The sequence below is a fragment of the Sus scrofa genome, chromosome 8 (assembly GCF_000003025.6).
Source record: "Sus scrofa isolate TJ Tabasco breed Duroc chromosome 8, Sscrofa11.1, whole genome shotgun sequence".
NCBI lineage: Eukaryota > Metazoa > Chordata > Mammalia > Artiodactyla > Suidae > Sus > Sus scrofa.
The window spans coordinates 105,351,582-105,371,384 of record NC_010450.4 but is presented as its reverse complement, the minus strand read 5'-3'; the positions used below and the strand labels follow the sequence as shown (position 1 = coordinate 105,371,384).

The 19,803-nt window shown below is 38.9% G+C and overlaps 2 protein-coding genes across 3 annotated transcripts in view; both read left to right on the top strand.

The window, feature by feature from the left end:
• Positions 674-4,951, top strand: LOC102165266 (translation initiation factor IF-2-like). Its single transcript, XM_021101657.1, has 2 exons — positions 674-1,448; positions 4,851-4,951. Exons 1-2 carry the CDS (start codon positions 762-764, stop codon positions 4,890-4,892), a joined length of 729 nt encoding a protein of 242 aa, XP_020957316.1. The 5' UTR covers positions 674-761; the 3' UTR covers positions 4,893-4,951.
• The window catches only part of NDST3 (N-deacetylase and N-sulfotransferase 3), a 148,724-nt gene continuing 130,238 nt past the window's right edge, over positions 1,318-19,803 (top strand). Inside the window, exons 1-2 of one of the 2 annotated variants that reach the window (XM_021101656.1) lie at positions 1,318-1,980; positions 14,081-15,221. In XM_021101656.1, the coding sequence (XP_020957315.1) occupies positions 14,199-15,221 (1,023 nt within the window). In that variant the 5' untranslated portion in view covers positions 1,318-1,980; positions 14,081-14,198. Of the gene's footprint in view, positions 1,981-4,713; positions 5,182-14,080; positions 15,222-19,803 lie in introns of those variants that run through there. The other variant, XM_005666900.3, reaches the window with a different exon arrangement.

The following is a 19,803-nucleotide window of genomic DNA, read 5'->3' as shown; positions in this document are numbered from 1 at the left end:
AAATATTCCCATCTAGTTTTAGCTTTTCTCCAACTTTCAGGTATGCTATCCTGAATATTAACTTCATTCCCAGATGTCACATGGCAACACGAAAAAGCTCTAAGCACACATTTCACTCTGCAAAGTGCCATAGAAGAGAGTTTACCTCCTAAGGGGGACAAAAGAAAGTCTCCAAAACGGTGCCTTCTTGTCTCTGGCCAGATTTGGCTCATTCATATACCTGTCTGTAAATCAGTCCTACCTAGCAGGAGGACAAAACACATCCAAAGGCTAGAACTGAGTCGTGGGTCACCCAGTTGAGTGAAGGCAGTGGTTAACATTACCTGAAGCAAACTGGCTGAGGGATGCTGGTTCAATACTCCAAAATGAAGGCAATACTGTTGCCATAAAGAGGAGTTAAGTAGCTGGAAAGCACAATCACAAATACCCACTGCTAATTATCATTAGTGGACTCACTGCCCCTACTTATTAGAACTTTCACATATGTTATATTAATGGATCAAAGTGGGACTAAAAAAAAATCATTCCATTGAGGCTCCTAACCAATCTATAGTTTTGAAGAGCATAACTTCACACCTTGTACCCAAAATGTCCCTCCAATTGCTGGCCTTCCACCTGTCTTCAGGAGCTGGAACACATGGCCTTTAGAAAGCCGGCAAAGAGGCAGCTCCCAGGTTACAACCTTGAAGCTCCCCGCCCCTCACTGCACTGCCAAGACCAGTGTCACCAGCAGGAACGCGACCTGAGGGAACGACGCGGATATGCTTGCTCCACCTTCCCCGCGCGTCTCTAGGACTCCACACCCACTTCCCACACAGCGTAACCCGCGGGGTGGGGGACGCCCGGGGTCCCCACGCCGAGGCTCCCGGAGGCTGATCAGCTGGGCCGACTGCGGTGAGAGGCAGGCGGATGGAGGAGCCTCCAGTACCCGGCTCCTGCCCCCTCCCCTTCCCCCGGCTGGCAGGCGCGCGCGGGCCGGGAGCGGGGAGGTGGTGGCGCCCGCCCCGGGAGGCGGCGTGAGGGCGGCGGCGGCGCGGCCAGGCGGGTCCCCGGTCGGCGGAGCGCATCCGAGCGAGCGCAGGAGTCCCCCGCGCGCCCGCCGCGCTCGCCCCGCAGCCGCTCCGGCTGGGCCCCGCCCGTGCTCCCGGAACAGCCGAGGTGTCCACCAGCCAAGTCCGCTGGGACCCGGGCGTGCGAGGGGAAGGGCTGCCTGCGCGTGGTCGCCGCCCAGCTCCCAGCACCGGGTCGCCCACGAGTGCCGCCCGGACGTCGGAGCCGCCGCGAGCAGCCGCGGAGGCCGAGGACCCGGGAACGAGGATCCAGCGGACGCCCGAAGCCCGAGGGAATCACCAGGCGGTCCTCGCCCAGACACCGGACCCGGGGGACTTGAAATACGGACTCCAGAAGTGGCGAGCACGGTCAGGACAAGTTTCTCGTGGTTTGAAGAGGTCCTGAAACTCGTTTTAATCATCCTTTCCTCTCCTGTTTTAAATAAGTTTATTTAGACAATGAAAAAAAAAAGCCTCCTGGATGACTGTAGGTTTGTAAATAGAATCTGGAAAGTTTTGCATGGTTTGGTTATTTGCTTATGCGTATTTATTAACCTGTTAACTCCAACTAGACAGCAAATTGACATGTAAAATATTCTTTGAGGAACATTACAAGTTCGCTGCTGCATTCAGGTATTGTTATTTATCAGCTTAGTTAGCATCTGTCTGCCAAAGTGGTACCAAAGCCTGTCCCTTGGCGACGGGTCTTGCATGTGACACTCTTGCCCTCTAGTGCCTCACCAGCTTGGTAGCAGTTTGATGGCTAATATTAATGAGATGTTACATAACACATGGCTACTGGGCCTGAACTGCTACTGCTGCCACTTGTAAAGCCAAAAGCCTGAGCCGGTGGTGGTGGATACTGCTGTTTCAGTTTCTTTTCTATTGAAACTTTCTCAAGCGTTTTCAGCTCTTTCAATTTTAATTCCAGGTAAGTTCATCCATTTATTTATACTGTGCATTAATTGCTCACTTATAAATTTAGGAGTAACAACTTTGTTTTCAATTAATTTAAGAATTTCAGGATTGAACAAGTGCTTACTTTTATCCTTAGAGAAGAAACAGAGCATTTAATTAAATTGAGTGAAACAGATATCTTCTCATTCTGATGTAATTTTAAAGCTTCTCTTTTATAAAATTAAAGTATTAAAGGGATGATCACTTATAATTGTTTAAGATCTCCAGCAACTTGTAATTATTCTGCAGCAGATTTGTTAAACAGGACACGTCTGTGCTTGATGGACTAGAAATTTGTGAGCAATATCAGAGGTTTAAACTAAAACCACTTGTATAGACAATAATGATCCTCAACAAATCTTCCTATTTGACACAATTCATTTATAAACATTAATTAAAATTATATAATTAATAAAATTTAATGCAACTGGCAAGAAATAGCCTAGGTATTGAATATAGAAACTTTAAAAGAAAATATATGTATTTTTCATGTAATACATCCACTTTTTTTTTTTTTTTTTTGAGGAACTAAGTTACATTTTCTTAAGAGGTTTACCTAGATCATCTTCCAACTAGATCCAATATCTGGAAACTATTTAAACCTCAAAGTCATTTAAAGTTGATGTTTATCCATATTCTTTAGAAACATATTGGAGTAAAGCTGCATATGTAATGTGAAAGAGTTTTGAGGAAATCACTCCTAAGTAATGTAAACAGCTGTATCTTAATATTAAAATACACATCCAGTCTTGAGACACATGAGAGGCTGATCTCAGATCCACTTTTTCTTTTTCTTAGAAAATATCATATTATCAACTCTTGAACAGTGCTGTTCACCACAAGAGAGCAGAATGATGTGGAAGATAATCTCTCCAACATCTGATATTCAGCTGAAGGGCATTTTTTTCTCTTTCTTCAACTCTCTATTAATGTTGTATTTGAGGAGATTTCAAAATTAAATTTGAAAGAGACTCTTTTAGAAAATAGAACTGAACATATCGAGAGGCTTGCCTTAACAGAAGCTCTTTTCCTTTTCTTTCTCCAGTTAACTCAGACAGTACCTGCCATCTCTATGATGTTTTTATTGTTTTTCTTTATGGTCTTGATGATAAAACAGAAGACTTCTTTCTTTGTATAAGTAAATATTGATATTAAACTGGTCGCATAAGTTAATTTTCTTTATAGTCTTTAGAATAAAGATTATCATGTTGCCAAAACACTTTAGATAAAACAAAACTTTTATCTCTTTCTGGAGAGATTTGTTATAGTTCAATCAAGTATAGTATACCTTCTCTTTTAATACATTTTCTTAAGAAAAGTATTGTTTCTGAAGAGTACCGCAAATTTTAATTTGTGGCATAACTAAAAGATTTTTTGAAAAAAATAGGGGATTTGAAGTTCTTTTTTCTGAACAATATATTCTGCTGCAGAAGTTAGTATGAGGTAAAATCTGTAGAGTCAAAGGTTGACTTGTCATTTCAGAATTTTAAAACCATAAAGAAATTACAGATTTTCTCTTAATTCGGGGCATCTTCCATGACTTCCTTGAATCCTGATTGAGTCTCAACTGTTCATTGGCAACCAGGGGCAACTTTTAAATTTAAGTAAAATTTGAGGTATAAAATACTTTGTGACCTATATGCACTGTAAAAGAATATATACATATAAGTATAACTGAGTCACCATGCTGTACAGTAGAAAAAAAATATACACATAAATAAAAGATTTTTTTTAAAAAAAAAGAGGGAAATAGAATAGGTGGTAAAAACACTATTCTCAGCTAAATAAATGCCTTGGATTTCTAATTGCTTATCAGTTTAGACAATAGGGAGAATACAGTGGAAGCTGACTTAACCTGTGCTGTGGCTGTCGGAGATGAGCATCCACAGTGAAGTGCAAGAACTCTGAACACCTACATAGAGTAGAGGATGCTGCCAGGCCACAAAAGTAACAGCTTGTATTGTAATGGTAACTAGTCCGAATGGTGCTCAAAATTGTTTCATAACTGAAGTTTCTCTTAGAATACCCAAGAATTGGTTTTAGAAAACCAGCTGGTTGGTTTGTCTGCTTGTTTGTTTTTAATTTAAAAAAAAAAAAAAAAAAAACCTATATTCTTAGGCTATGGGATGTCACAATGAGTGATATATTCCTCATGCTGTACTAAAACCTTTTTCATCAATTTCATGCATGTTGTATAACTAGAGGAAAGGTCTGGACCTGCTGTAATTATTGAGTATAAGAAATTATTTCACAAAAACTCCTACAAATTCCGGAGGCCTATAACTCTTCACTACCTTGTCAAAAAATCAAGTTTTGAAGTTCTGTACTAAAACCTTTTAGCATCTCAGTATCCATGATGAGTATCCATTTTACATACAGTTCACTTTTAAATCTTTTTCTTTGATTGCAGTATTTGAGAACATGACGCTAGACTTGAATTCTAAGCCTGGTTCTGCCATGAGAGCTGTAGCTCGGACAAGTCCTTTGCTGGCTCTGAACATCGGTCCCTCCCCTGGAAACTGAGGATCTCAGAGATCCTTTCCTATCCTCTGTATTGCCCAACGCTGTAGAATTTGTTCTGGAGGATAGGACAAACGGACATGTAAAAAAAAAAAAAAAAAAGAAAAAAGAGAATAATGAAAAACTGAACTTACTGAGGATAAATGCTTTTGCCTAGATTTTTAGAAATAGATAAGTTATTAAAACGGCAGCTAAGGCTCATAGAATGGTTACTTGTACCAGGCACTGTTCCAAGTACTTTATATATATATATTAATTTTTAGCTCATGTGATCTTCATAAAGATTATTTGAGGTAGATAACTGTAAATATTTCCACTTCACAGATGAGGAAATTGAGGTGCTACGAGGTGACCTGCCTGTCTTAAGATCGCATCCTTGGCACGTGATAAACCTGGTATTCAGTTTAAGTCTGGATCCAATGCACATGCTCTAACAACTAAATTACACTGTTTCTCTATAGGTTTCAAATATTTGTGCTTGATATGCCTGTTGAAATGAAATAGGAAATTCATGTCCTATTCCAATCATTTTTAACACTTCTATTCTTAAGTATGAAATGATCATTTATTCAAGAAATATTTAAGCAGCACCTACTGTTGTGCCAGGCATAAAGCAGTTTCCAGGACCATTACATGTGGTGCCTTCCCTAATGAGGTATGTACAGTCTAGTTTAGGTGATTTCTTTCTCCTTTCTTGCTATACCATTTGGGTTGGATATCACTTGTTCTGAAAGATGCCCAAGGAAACAGAGGATGAATCTGTCTGACTTATTCACTGATGAATCCATAGGGCAGAGACTAATAGAGCCAGGACCTCAGGCCTCCTCAGGACTCCCATCATATGTTTTGATTTCTCCTCTCATTCCTCCTCTCTCCTCGCTGCATTATCTTCTCTCTCAGGATTGGTTGCCTCTGCTTCTCTGGATTCTATAACCTGCCCTAAAACATAGCCAAAAACTGATCTGTAATTCTACATCTTATGGTCCAAGCAAACAATGAGATCCTGGGTTAATAATCTCTTGTTCTCATGACTCTGGAGAAGGATAAAAATGACAAGAGTTAAATTATACCCTGAAAACTGCACTGACAGTAGTCAGAATGCCCTGCAGTTAGGCGTGCATTGATGCATACATTCTAGCTGAACTTCAGAGGATATAGGCAGACATTTCCCCCTTTGAGTCACACAAGCAGAACAAACAGCAAGCAGCAGTGGGATAGTTTTCTTCTCTTGTCTCACTGGATGGCATAACACTGAGGGAGGTGAACAAAATGTATTCTTTCCTTCATAGTTTCTAAATAACAAAGGATGGAAAATTGCAATAAAGAGTCATTTTCCATTGAATATATCAAACAAAGCTAATACCCCCAAGTGCAGCTTTTCTCCCATCCATCATAAAAACAAACAACAAAAAAAAATCCCAGTTCTGAAGACAGAGCATATTCTTGGTCATACACCATGCAAATCACCATCTCACTTGCCTACCACAGCAGGGTTCAATTAATATGACACAATTTCACACATTCTTTCTCAGAGCAAGGCATGTTCTTTGTCAATTTTTAATATTGCTAAATTACTTTTAGCAAATTCATATAATATATTCGAGGTTCCCAATGCATTTTTCAACACTATAAAATATGGTTAATTTTGTGAAAGAGGAATATTGTCAAGATCTTTTAAATATCTTTCATTTATGTTAGAACCTGAAGTTCTTTAGTTATTAATACTCATTTTCCAGATGGCAATCTTTTTTTTCACATTTCTTGTGCTGCCAACATGATTCTATTTCATTTAGAAATTGATTTTTACTTTGGGATAACGGTGGGTGTTAGTGGAAGAAAAAAGATAGGTTACAGTGACAACTGGGTACTTCCCCTTGCAGATTTTGCAATGCTTTGCAAAGTGTATGTTTGTTAATAGTCAGTTCATCACTGTGTATATGGAATGGCCTGTGATTCCAAAAAGTAATTGTTCCCTCTGACTTTCATTAATGGTAGATAATTAAACAATGGCTAATGTCTCCTTGTTGGAAAACAGATGTTTTCCTTTTTAAAAACAGATGCATTTGCAAAACAACTCTAACCACTCCAAATTCTGAAAAATATCAGAATGGGAAACATAGGGGTTTGAATAAGAGTCAGTGAAGGGTATGGTCTGGATATGCCTGATGTATGGCTGTGGTCAAGGTGGTCACTGCCATTTACAGTGTTTATATTATCACCCTGACAGTTTGAGGCTAGTGTGATGGATGGAGCTATCCGTTCATGAAGATAGTTTTACTTGATGACTGCCCTACTTTGTGAAGGCAGCTGTTACTTGTAAAATTTGGTAGGGGTTCTTTTCCACTCATTTACTAAGTATTCGGTGGGCTGTTCTATCTTCAGGCACTGTGTTGATATCAAGAATACAGATGTGAACAGAACAAGTGCTTACAGATAGTTCCAAACTATGAAGAAATTTTACACAGAAAATCACATGACTAATTATAACTATGGAATGTGCTGCAGAATTCAAATAGATGGTGATGTCAGAGGGTGTTACAGGGACACCTGAAAGATCTGGGGAATTAGGGAGGCTCTTGTGAGGCAGGGACACTTCTGCTTCGGGCCACAGGATTTGGAGGATGAAGCCAAAGGAGAACAGGGGAGGAAACTTCCAAAGAAAACAGCATGTAAGAAGACCCTGAGGCAGAAAAGAGGCTGTAACCTCTTCAGGGGAACTGAAAGAGGACGCATTTACCTGGAAATTAGCAGGGAGCATGCCGTCAAAATCAGGCCTGAGAGATAAGAGTGGGAAGCATACCTCAGTGTCTTGAGGGACGTGTGTTGGACTTTAGGTTTTAATCAGTAAGTGAGATAGGCAGCCATTGTTGGATTTTCAGCTGGCAAGAAACAATCAGATTTGGACTGTGATGCTGGAGAGAAAAGTATAGAGGGAGCCAGGAGTGTTTATGGTGAGGCTAGTCATTGCAGTAGTTCAAGCGAGAGGGACATTGCCTGGGAAAAAGGGAGAGGTGCACTGGGTCAAATGAGTTTTGGAAAATGGAAATGATAGCACTTCTATTTAGATAAGCAGGAGTGAGGAAAAAAAGTGTCAAGGATGAGCCACTAGGTGGTTGTGGAAAGATAAAGATGATTTTAGAGGATAGATCACAAATTCAGCCATGGACAGGTTGAGTTTGCTTGCGACATGGTTCCAGTGGAGCTAAGGAGTGACTGGTCTCTAATAAGAAAGGGCATGGTTACTGTGAGCAGTTGTTATTATATAAATTTGATAGTTCAATTTGAAATCCTGGCGCTCATAAAAGAGGTGTGAGTTGCAAATAAGCATTTGGAATTTGGGGAGCGTAGATGATAAATAAAGCCAGGGAATATGTCAGCTCATCTGGGAAAAGGAGGATGGATTAGAAGAAGAAGCCCAAGGATGGACATGGTGCTGGTTATACCTCTTACTGGGCCTCTTCCTCTGCACTGAAACCCATCTGAATATTCCTGCATCAAAGATGGACTTCTGTACTTCCCACAGCTCTGCCTACACAAGAATGCTTGTAGCTATCTTTTTTTTTTTTTTTTTTGCTTTTTAGGGCTGTACCTCCAGCATATGCAGGTCCCATGCTAGGGGTTGGATCAGAAGTACAGTTGCAGCCTGCATCACAGCCACAGCAATGCCCAATCCTTAACCCACTGAGCGAGGCCAGGTATCAAACCCGCATCGTCATGGATACTAGCCAGGTTCATTAACCACTGAGCCATAAAAGGAACTCCACTTAGTGCATTTTTATTGGCCATCATCAGGATAGTTCTCTCATTTCAGATGTTATTTATGTCATCACCATCATAGCAGGTAGCATTTAGTATATTCATTGTCTGTGCAAGACAATTTTCTAAGAGCTTTTTATACCTGTATCTTCTAATCTTCCTCAGAACCCTATTAAGTATATACCACAAGTATCCCCACTTTCATGAAGAAACTGCAGCATCAAAAGAAAAGAGCTTCCTGATAATCCATTCCCTCCTTGTTCCTGGCATGAAAGGGATGTGTTGCAGGTGCCATCCCAGGTGTATAGTATCTTTGAGGTAGGCTGTCAAGTTCACAATAAGTTCAGCTACTGCACACTGTGGCTTCTTGAGCAGGTTACTTAGCCTTTGAAGAGCCCAAGACCATGTTGGCATGTAGTAAGTGTTTGTTAATATTACAGTGTTGCGGTGGTTGTTACTCTGCCTTCCCACAGGATGTTGTTTCCTTCAGTGTGCCTTCTAGGAAAGCTTGATGAGGTGGTGATGTCCACAACTAGCCAAGCCTTGCAACTTTCCTGGGACTGCTGTGACTCTTCCACAATGCCTGCCTATTCTAAATGTAATATATTGTCATCTACCGTATTCCTCACCATAGGTCTAATAGGTAGCCAAATTCAACCACAACTGTCAGCTCTGTACTTTCTAAGACAGACAGATGTGTCCATGGAAACCCTCCGACATGCAGGCTAGGGTGCCTGTTCTGTAGTGATCAGAAAGCCCTTCTGATCATGCAGAAGTCTGAAATTTTCCATGTATTTTTGTGAGAGCACTTCAAGAACACAGTCATCACTACACTGGAGTGTTTGCCTGTTGAACTTGTTGACCTTTAAAAATGTTTTCCTCCTGTGTCTTGTTTGAAAGGTTACTGGGAATAATAAGAATCCTATGCCTTTGGAAAGTTCAGTCTAACAAAACAGAGACATTAAATAATGTTGCTAATAAAATTTAATAGGAGTTGCGATAAAAGCGTCAAAGTGTAGAATGTATAATCTGGGGACCTGGCCTAAAGGGGGAAGTGGAGTTGCTCAGAAGGACTTCCCTAAGGAATCAAGTTGTGTCGCATATTTAGATTTGCCTGTGATCCATCAATGTCCAATACTTCCTTGACTTTCTTATTTGTCAACATCCAGCTGTTTTGTAGAACACTGTGATTTTGCTCTCTCTGCACACATCCTTTAGTCGCCTGCCTGAACCCTAACTGTCCATCACTGGTTCAAGCCAATTCTACTCTGCACTATGGTGTTTTTATTACTGGCACTTTTATTCTTCTAGTCCCCAAGCCTGCCTATCCCCGACCAGTAATCATGTCCTTTTCTCTTTTCCTCCCAAGTCCCTGTTTTCACTCTCCCTGGTAACCACCTTTGCCCAGACTCAGACCACTCTCCACCTGGATTAGGCAACAGAATCTTAGTCGAGACTGCCCCAACACCACCTACTTCACTCTGTGCAATGCAGCGTGTGCTCTCTCTTTTCATATTACTGCTGTTTGTCCATTCTGGCTGTCACTGCTACACTAGTCATCCGTAAACACTATTTTTATTGTCTCTCTTCTGTTCAGATATATCCAATGCTAATTCCAAGTCGACACTCCATTCTTGTGTTCATTATCACTTCCAAGGACATTCGTCTACCCACAGAAGTCTTTCAATGAAATAGTTCCACTTTAAATCCAACCCATAGGACCTTGTGATTAGTTTAGTCTGACTCTAAAATAAACATACTGTAAGTATTGCATTTCTTAAACCTTGCCAGGTTCCTATGCCTGACATGTTCACCTCAGCCTCATATCCAAATCCTGCCCATCCTGTCATGTCCCCCTCAAGCACCATGTCTCTTAGAGAGTGCCACTAATTGTCATAAGTTTTATTAATCCCTCTTACTCTTTCTTCTGAAACTTGTAACAGATATAGTCTGTATATCACAATCACTACTTATTATGTGTGATATAATGTTGGCTGTTGTTTCACAAAACTTATTTTCCCTAGTAGAAACCATGATTCAGCAGACAAGAATCAGTCCTAAAATTATTTCTGTGGGATCCCCAGCACTTAGTATAGCACTAAGCCCAAAGCAGGTGTTCAATAAATACCTGAAGACTGCTTGCAGAATGATTAATTGAAAGGTATCTTTGGGTGGGTAAAGATTTAAAATTGATCATAGTTGCTTTTTATCCAGTGTTAGGATGGTATGAATATATTTTCTTAGTTTTTAGATAAAACAGAGACATTAAATCCAGCAAATTTATAGATAATTGTAATCACAGTAATAGTGATGTGTAGCCTTAAAAATAATTTATGGCATTAGAAAAAAGTAGAAGTGTCAAATTAACCTATAAGGTTAATATGCCATTGTATTTCCCCTCAACTAATTCCACAAATAGTTGGGTGCTATCTTACTCTGTGCCTGACACTAGGGACTCAATGATAGACAAAAAAGAAGCATTCTCTTCACCCTCCTAGAGTCTACAATTAAATAGGGGACACTGTTTTTAAACAAAATTTTAATTACAATAGTGTCACGAAGTAGAGAGGGGCACTTTCCACAGTGGCTGTGTGGGACTGCTGGGTCTTGCCATGCTTAGAAGGTGAGCTCCATACTAAGAAGTTTGCACAAGGGAATTGTGTGGAAGAGCTTAATTTCCCTCATGTAACTGTCTTCCTAGTGATGCCTCACCACTGACTCAGGCGAAGCTGCCACAGAGCTATCCAGTGCAGAATGAGGGGTACCAGCAACAGTTCAGTCCATCCTGAGATCTTTGGAGCTAATAGAGACAGCCAAAGAATGGGAAGTTGGTGGTGGTGGATGAGGTTGTAGTAGGAAGAGGAAATTTTGAGAGTCCACAGCAAAGACTAAATTTGGCCACAGCAAAGTGAGATGTGCAGACGAAAAGGGTTTGCAGAAAAGTAAGAGAATTTTAACGTACCCATTTAAATATGTTAGACCAAATCTTAGGCTCAAGGACATACACTGGAATTCCCTTTGGCTTTAGGAGGAAACTTGAAGCATTGAGTAGAAAAGACACCTCTTTCAGTATTTTATACCTGCTCATGGAGAAGTTAGCTTTGGTAGTTTCCTCTAACCATCCTAAAAAGTAAGAGCAAATACTCTTAACCCCTCTGCCTCATGATGGCTAAGAATTGTATGAGTTACATGCCTTTCACTTCTGACAATAGGAACAAACTATGAGACACTGCTATCTGAAATGTAAAATGTGGTAATACATTTTGTATCTAGTTAAAGAAACTTCACAGCTAAAATTGAAACAGAGGCCTAGAGAGATGTGAGATTTTATATCCTGCTATTATACCTCAGACTATTATATTATTCATAAACCTATACCTAACTTTAAAAGTGCAATTACTTTTCAAAATGAAATAACTACAGTTAGAATGAAAACTTTCAGCTGTCCTGGTAATTTTGATTTGTTTAAATCACATCTAAACTTATGTGAGAAAGTTTAAAAGAGTAGGACTTCTGGAGTTCCCCTTATGGCACTGCGGGTTAATGATCTGGCTCATCTCTGAGGCCTTGCTGGTTTGATCCCCAGACCCAGGGCTGTGGGTTACGGATCTGGCATTGCCACAGCTGTGACGTAGGTCACAGCTGCAGCTCAGATTCTATCCCAGGCCCAGGAACTTCCGTATGACAGGACGTATGAAATTCTTCACCTCCTTCCTTTGCGATGGCCATCCGACTTGTCCCTGCCCACATTCTGTCTGCTCTGGAATCACTAACAGTTTGTGATTAAACTCTGCGAAATGGACATAGTAGCTTGCCAGAGTTGACTCTAACACTGCTCTGTGTTACCCCCACAGTCTTGATTAATTCACCCCTCCCCCAAAATCTCACCCTTATCATGTCATTTCTCAAATCAGAAAAGTTGGATGGCTCCCTGCACGCTTTCTCAATGATGAACTTCTATGCGTTCTAATCTCTCCAAGCCACCCGTACTTTGTAGTTTACTTTTTAGTATTCCTTACTCTTTCCTTCAATAATTCATCTGAGGGTCCCTTGCCCTGTATTGTACTCACACCTGCCTCTGTCAAGTTCCCTCTCTCTCAGATGCCTATTCATATTACCCTCATCCTTCAAGGCTCTGCCCACATCCAAACCCCCACCCCAGCATTGCAGACTCCCCCACTTGCCACAGCGTCTTTCTTTTCTCATCCTGTGACAGTCATTTATCTCTAATCAACAATCATATGTTGTTGTTTGCCATTCTAGTCACTGTCTCTATCTTATCATTTTGGACCCTTTAAAGAAATTCACTCTGCTGAACATTGACTTTCTAAACAGAGCCCCATCAATATTTGAATGAATGATATGTATTCTCTAAACATTTGAGTAAATAAACTGCAATATATAATGTACAAGATAAATAGGATATTTATCATGTAAATATCCTGCAGTTATATTTCATAGTATTATATTATTCATAAAAATAATTATATAATTCAAAATAGGGTTCATTGCTTATTTCATAGAGACTATCACAGAATATTAGAGCTCAAATGTTCTTAGTGACCATTTATTCTAACCTTAACATCTTACTTAGAAGGTACCAGGGCAATAAGGGGAAGAAGTGTAATAAACCCTAATCTTAGGGAAAATATCAACTACAGTGTTTTCCCCCAGTGCTCATTATCTGACAGCTAGCTTTCAGCCTGCTTTATGGACAACAATAAGTCCATTTCTAATATTTTTTTTTATATTCCATGATATTTCCTTGCAAAGTGCCAGGACCGTAAGACTCTAATAAACTTCTGCTCTGAAAAGCAACTGTGTTTCTTTTTTGTCATTTTTCAAAAGTTTCTACATTTTTAAAGGTTAATAAGACTTGAAAAGGATTTGAAATTATTGCCTAACAGGTGTTTCATGAAGTTTCAGTTGTTTTCATTATATTTTTGAAAAAGTACTTTTATAGTACTTTTTGATATAATTGCCAAGCTTTTCCTAAAAGCAGAAACTAATATCTTAATTGTAACATTTATTGAAATACATCCACACTTTTATGAGTATTAAGTATATGTAGTTAAGTACACATAGCTTGAGCCTCTGTTACGTGATCCAGCAGCTTATGGCTCAGGTGACCTCTCTGTGGTCTTAGGTTGATATGATCTACAGAGTTTGGTGCAAATCCCTGTGAGTAAAAGGAAATTCCTTCTTAGCCCAATGTCATTTCTATACTAGGGATAGAAACTTTCTGTTCAAAGAGTCCTGTTCCTCTTTCTACCCCTCCCATGTCTTCATCCAAATATGGGAGAATGAAAGAGAGGTTTTCTTACTTACAATACACAGGTTTATCTGCCTAACAGGTTGCCACTCGTGCCAGTCAACAAGATAAAAATTTGCTCATTTTTTGGAGTTCCCGTCATGGCCCAGTGGTTAACGAATCCAACTAGGAACCATGAGGTTGCGTGTTTGATCCCTGCCCTTGCTCAGTGGGTTAAGGATCCGGCATTGCTGTGAGCTGTGGTGTAGTTCACAGACTCAGCTCGGATCTGGTGTTGCTGTGGCTGTCGCATAAGCCAGCAGCTGTAGCTCTGATTAGATGGACACACACACACACACACACACACACACACACACACACACGCACACATCCACAAACCACCTTTCTCAGGTAGATTTCAAGTTTCAAGGCCCAGTTGCTCTAGGTTGAGTCCTTAATCATGTACCTATGGAGATGAAAACTAACATTACCTTGCTCGTTTTATTTGAATGACTAATATCCTATTCTATTCCATTCTACTTTTCAGGCTATATTTTCTGTGAGTCCTGATCAAGCGATACAAATGTGCTGCAATGGTTACATAAATTATTGACTAAGACTGGAAAAGTATCTGAAACACCGTCTTTTCTTTTATTATTTTTTTTATGGTGCTTCTATTAGAACAGTCTGAGCAAACTATATACAACATGAGTTTTATCATGAAGCTGCACAGACACTTTCAAAGGACAGTGATTCTGCTTGCCACATTTTGCATGGTGAGCATTATTATTTCTGCTTACTACCTGTACAGTGGCTACAAACAGGAAAATGAACTCTCTGAGATGGCTTCTGAAGTAGACTGTGGTGCCTTCCAGCACCTACCATACAGGTTGATGGAAGTGAGGACAACGAAGCTTTCTGATGCCTCGAGGACGGAGCCCACAGTCCTGGTGTTTGTGGAGAGCCAGTACTCATCGCTTGGTCAAGACATCATCATGATCCTAGAATCCAGTAGATTCCAGTATCACATTGAAATTGCTCCTGGGAAGGGGGATCTCCCAGCACTTATAGAAAAAACTCGAGGCAAATATATTCTCATTATTTATGAGAATATTTTAAAGTATATAAACATGGACTCTTGGAATCGAAGCCTTTTAGATAAATACTGTGTTGAATACAGTGTGGGTGTCATTGGATTCCACAAAACTAGTGAGAAGAGTCTACAGAGTTTTCAGTTGAAAGGTTTCCCATTTTCTCTGTATGGAAACCTTGCAGTAAAAGATTGCTGTATTAATCCTCATTCTCCATTGCTTCATGTGACCAAATCTTCTAAGCTTGAAAAAGGTTCTTTACCTGGAACTGACTGGACCGTTTTCCAGATTAATCACTCAGCCTACCAACCAGTGATATTTGCCAAAGTTAAAACCCCAGAAAACCTTTCTCCTCCTATCCCTAAAGGTGCTTTTCATGCCACTGTCATACATGACCTGGGGCTCCATGATGGAATTCAAAGAGTTCTTTTTGGCAACAACTTGAACTTTTGGCTGCACAAGCTCATCTTCATAGATGCCATTTCCTTCTTGTCAGGGAAGAGACTAACATTGTCCTTGGACAGGTACATTCTTGTGGATATTGATGATATTTTTGTGGGAAAGGAAGGAACAAGAATGAACACCAATGATGTTAAGGTAAGATTCTTTATCTCAAAGTGTCAAAGCTTACTTTATCTCTCAGTAGTTTTGTCTAAGGCTAAGGGATTTCCTGGGGCACGGGACTATTTCTTTTATTAGGGAAGTTCTTATGCAAACTGAGATAAGTTCTCTGCCCTCAACTATTTTTGAGATATGGGGCTATCTCTCAGCCCTAGGACAATTAAACCGATAATATATTTTTCTCTGAATCAAGAAATGAAGATGGTACTAAAAGATTATGGAAGAATCCTGAAATGCATTTCTATGTGTATTTAAAACTACAGAATGGAAACCATTTTGTCTAATTATTTTCCAGGAAACTGTCCACCTTAGTAAACGCTTACTAATTTAAGACTTTAGTCTATTTAAATATGAAATCAAGGTGAATTTGTTTTAATGACAGTAAATACTCCCACAAATTTTCAAGAATTAAAGATCTCACAAGTGGCAAGTTCAGATATTTTTGGAAGTCAAATGTACAACTCATTTACTCTTACTTTTTTAAAACTCTGAAAATTAGCACTACTAAATATGGAGAGCTATGAATACACAAGCATACTTACTCACATATAAATATAAGGATTTACATTAACTTTCAGAATTCATTGAACACTTCTGGTACACATATGAAGCCTATCATGCCACATGTATATTGAATTAGATTTCTTATTGTGTGAAACTGCTGCCCTTAGGAAACAATTATTGAAGATAGTTGGTTATTATTGTGAATGGATTATATTACATAAACAACTGGCTCTTTAATATTAATGGAATTTAAAATTAAAATTACCTACATTTGTCTTAGTTTTCCATTCAAAATGCCATTGGATTCTATCTCTTTTACACTGTATATTGATTTCTCATAAAAGTGAAAGGAGAGATTTTGATACATAATTTTTTATTCTATAAAGTTTTGACCTTTTGGTAAAATATAAAGAATTATATCAGACGGAAAGTCTTGAAACTATATTCCTGTCTCCAGACACTAAGCATCTGGCAAATAATACTGATGTTCATCACACTATTTAAATGAGCTAAAAGTACCAGAAGGACCATTAAATGTTACCATAAGAGAGTGTGAAGACTGAAAAAGAAAAAAACAACTTTTATATTCTAGAAGACTCTTCCTTATAAGTCAATACAAATTAATTAATAAAGTTGTGCTTAAGGTTTTCATTAGTCTTTTGAAACAGTCTTTGAAAATGTAGCTAAATTAAAAACCAGCTGGTAGTTTAAACACTTATTATGTCCTTGAAACTTACAATGTATAATTCTTTTTTGAATTTTTCCATTACAAGATATTGTGATAAAAATGTTTTAAGATTTTATTTCTGAAATATAAGTATTTAAAACTGCCAAAATATGTTGTTATACCAATGAAAAATATGCCAGATAAATCTGAGTTTTTTTATGCAAATGGTACTATATCGTCTAAAACTATATGAAATACAAAATGCCTTTAGGGCTCTTAAGGTTAAGCAATTTTTAAGTGGTATAAAAAATTAAAACCTTTCTGAATAAATTCAGTAAGAATTTAACATGTGCAAAATAGTTTATGAATTGCCCACATTTAGACGGGAATTTATTTTCTAACCGCTCCTAAAGGCTTAAAGGAAAGTATGTTTTGAATTTATTGGGGTTTTTGAACTACTTAAAATTGTATTTGTGATTATATCGCAAAACAATAGTCTAAACATAGTTACCCAATCATTCATTCATTCTTTCACTGATTTATTCTGTTACTACTAAGCATATACTATATGTGAAGTATTTTTGGTGATATGTGAGTAGGATCATAAACCATGGTCTTATCGCTTTAGAAGAGAAGGTGAGGGGGTGTATAGTTAGAAAAGCTTGGAAAGCACATAGGTGAACTCCGTTCTGAGTATCCACCGGCTTAGTACTTGATGCAGCCACATCACACGTCAGGCACGGAGGCATGCACTAGGGATACGAAGATACGTAAAGCATGTCTCCCCCTTGTTGAGTGTACATCTTCCTACAAGTGGGGTGGGAGGTGATAAATAGGTGGATAGCTTGAAGTGTGGTGAGTACAAGAGTAAAGTTACCTGTTTTGTGTAATTCATGCTTTGTGAAATACCATATTGTAAGCTGTGTACTAGAACTATTAAGTCCTATTAAACAGAACAGATTTAGAAGGCAAAACTATACTGATACGATGATTTGGGAGTCTGTAGCGATGATATTTAGACAAAAGAAGGAGATTTCTTCACTAGGAAATGAGAATAAGAATAGAAAAGACCAATATAAGAACTATATGGAAGGTAAAACTGAACAACTTAGTGATGGGATCAATGGAGATGAAAGAGAATATAATCAAGGATGACATTGACATTTTGGGCACAGGTAAATAATAGTTGATTATTCCAACACCAAAGAGGAGAGATCATGCAGATCATAGTGAAGGTCATAGAGGTCATATGCAGATTTTCAGTTTTATTCAAGTGCATCTGGGACATACAGGAACAATGTTTAACAGGTAGCTGGTTCACAAAAGAAGTCTGGGTGATTTTTGAGGTTATTCACTATAAGGGATGGTTCAAAGCATGTATGTGAGATAAGCCAAGGGAAGGGTTTATAATAAGGGTGATAAGAGAAGAAGATCAAGTGCACAATCGTGAAGAGAATAGTCTTTCAGAAAACAAGTAGAGAGAATCCTGTGAATAAGAGTTAAAAAGAATAGTCAGAGACTGGAAAGCTATGATGCTATACAAGCCTTGGGAATAAAAGCTTCAGTGAGGGTATGAGCAATATAAAATCTAATAGCAGGGTCCACTGAAGAGTGGAAAGTCTCCTTTGGCAGAAGAAAAAGGTCACTGGGGGCTGTTACAAAATCCAGAGTGATCCAGGCAGAGGCACAGTTGAAGTAAGTTCAGGGGTAAATCAGAGGGTTAAGATATGAAAAAGGAGAGTGTGGAGTACTCCGTGGAGAAATTTCAATATAAAAGAGAGAATAGAAATTAACTGGAGCGTGGACTGGAGTCAGAATGTCCAACCATCCTGGTTTGTTTAGACCGAGGGCATTCAATGCTAAAACTCAGAGTCCCGGGCAAACTGGAATGATAGTTCTCCCTAAATAACTACGGTAAGGGAAGGATTTTTTTCCTACAGAGAAAAATCCAATAGCAGGCAATCTAAGAAAAGGTCATGGATGCGGAATTAATAATATATTATCAATTGAAATATTTTCATCAAATTTATTTATTTAATTATTACCACTAATAAAAAGTATTATATTTTCCTTATTTGGTGTATTAGGAAAACTGAAAAGAATGGGGAAAAAAATCAAAGGTAACAGAATGTTTCTTGCAAAATTAGAAAGATGGTGCATAACATAAATTTTAACTACTATGCTAATTACTGCAAAAGTGCTTCTTTTTTTCCTTATGTAGAACAACAACAACAAAAAACCTGTTTCCTTACTTAATAGGAAGATTAGAATTAGCAATGCAATATCAGTTTTTACCTGCCTAGCTACTGAATAATATGAGCATGTTTCAAAGAGCCTCAAAGCTGCAGAAGAAGCTATGATGTGGCACAAAATATGACTTCAAAGAAAGTAAATTACAGACCTAAGATGTTGTCTTCATTAGTTGCAGAACTTACAAGCCATGAGCCATAGTCCTTAAAGAACCAAAAAATATAGTTTAGACAATTAAAATGTTCTTCAAAAGGGCATTACTGCTTTCAGTTAAATTGAAGTCAGGAAAGCGTGTGTGTGTGTGTGTGTGTCTGTGTGTGTGTGTGTGTGTGTGTGTGTGTGTGTGTGTGTCTGTGTGTTATTGAACTATATGGACAAGATTTGTCTCAAATTCGCCATGGACTAGTTTTGTGATACTAGAAAATTCAAGTTCCTAGTGTTCTAAGACCTGTCCTCAAACTTCCTGAGACTAATGGTTTTTTGGAGAAAGGGCTTTTGGAAAGTGAAAGTGGTGTATAAATAGATGCTTCTCCCATTAAAGCATTTTAAAGTTATACATGAAAGCACAGCACGACTGAATGAATACTAACAATTCAAATTCTCTCTCAGAAGAATGACTTCACTCTTGGCCTAAGATTCATTACATCTTTAGACTTAGACCATTTCCTGTAACACTTCACCCCTAAAATAGATGGGAAGTGGGACAGGGAGGAGGCTCTGATAAAAGTGGTCTTTTAGGGTTTTAGTGAACACTCTGCAGCTACACTCCTAACAAATAAAAGAGCTGTGTGTCACTCTCCTGACTGTTTCTCCCTCCTTCTCTTTCTGTAATAGGCACACACTCCCTTTCTAACTTTGACAAACTTCCTAACATCTATGAGAAAGTGAAGAACCAGCCAGGCCATGCTGAGGAGAAGCCTGCAGTGTGACTGGAGGCACTCAGCAGCCCTTCCCTGTCTTCACCCCTAACCCTCCCCACTGTTTCCTTACACACCATCTTTTCACTGAGGTACGCCAGCATCAAAGTGTGCTTGGCTGCACAGGTATTTGTTGAATGAATGAATTTCATTCTTCCTGAGCATATCCTTTCGATGTTCTTTAGTGAGAGTCTGTTCATGGTAAATTCTCAGATTTCAT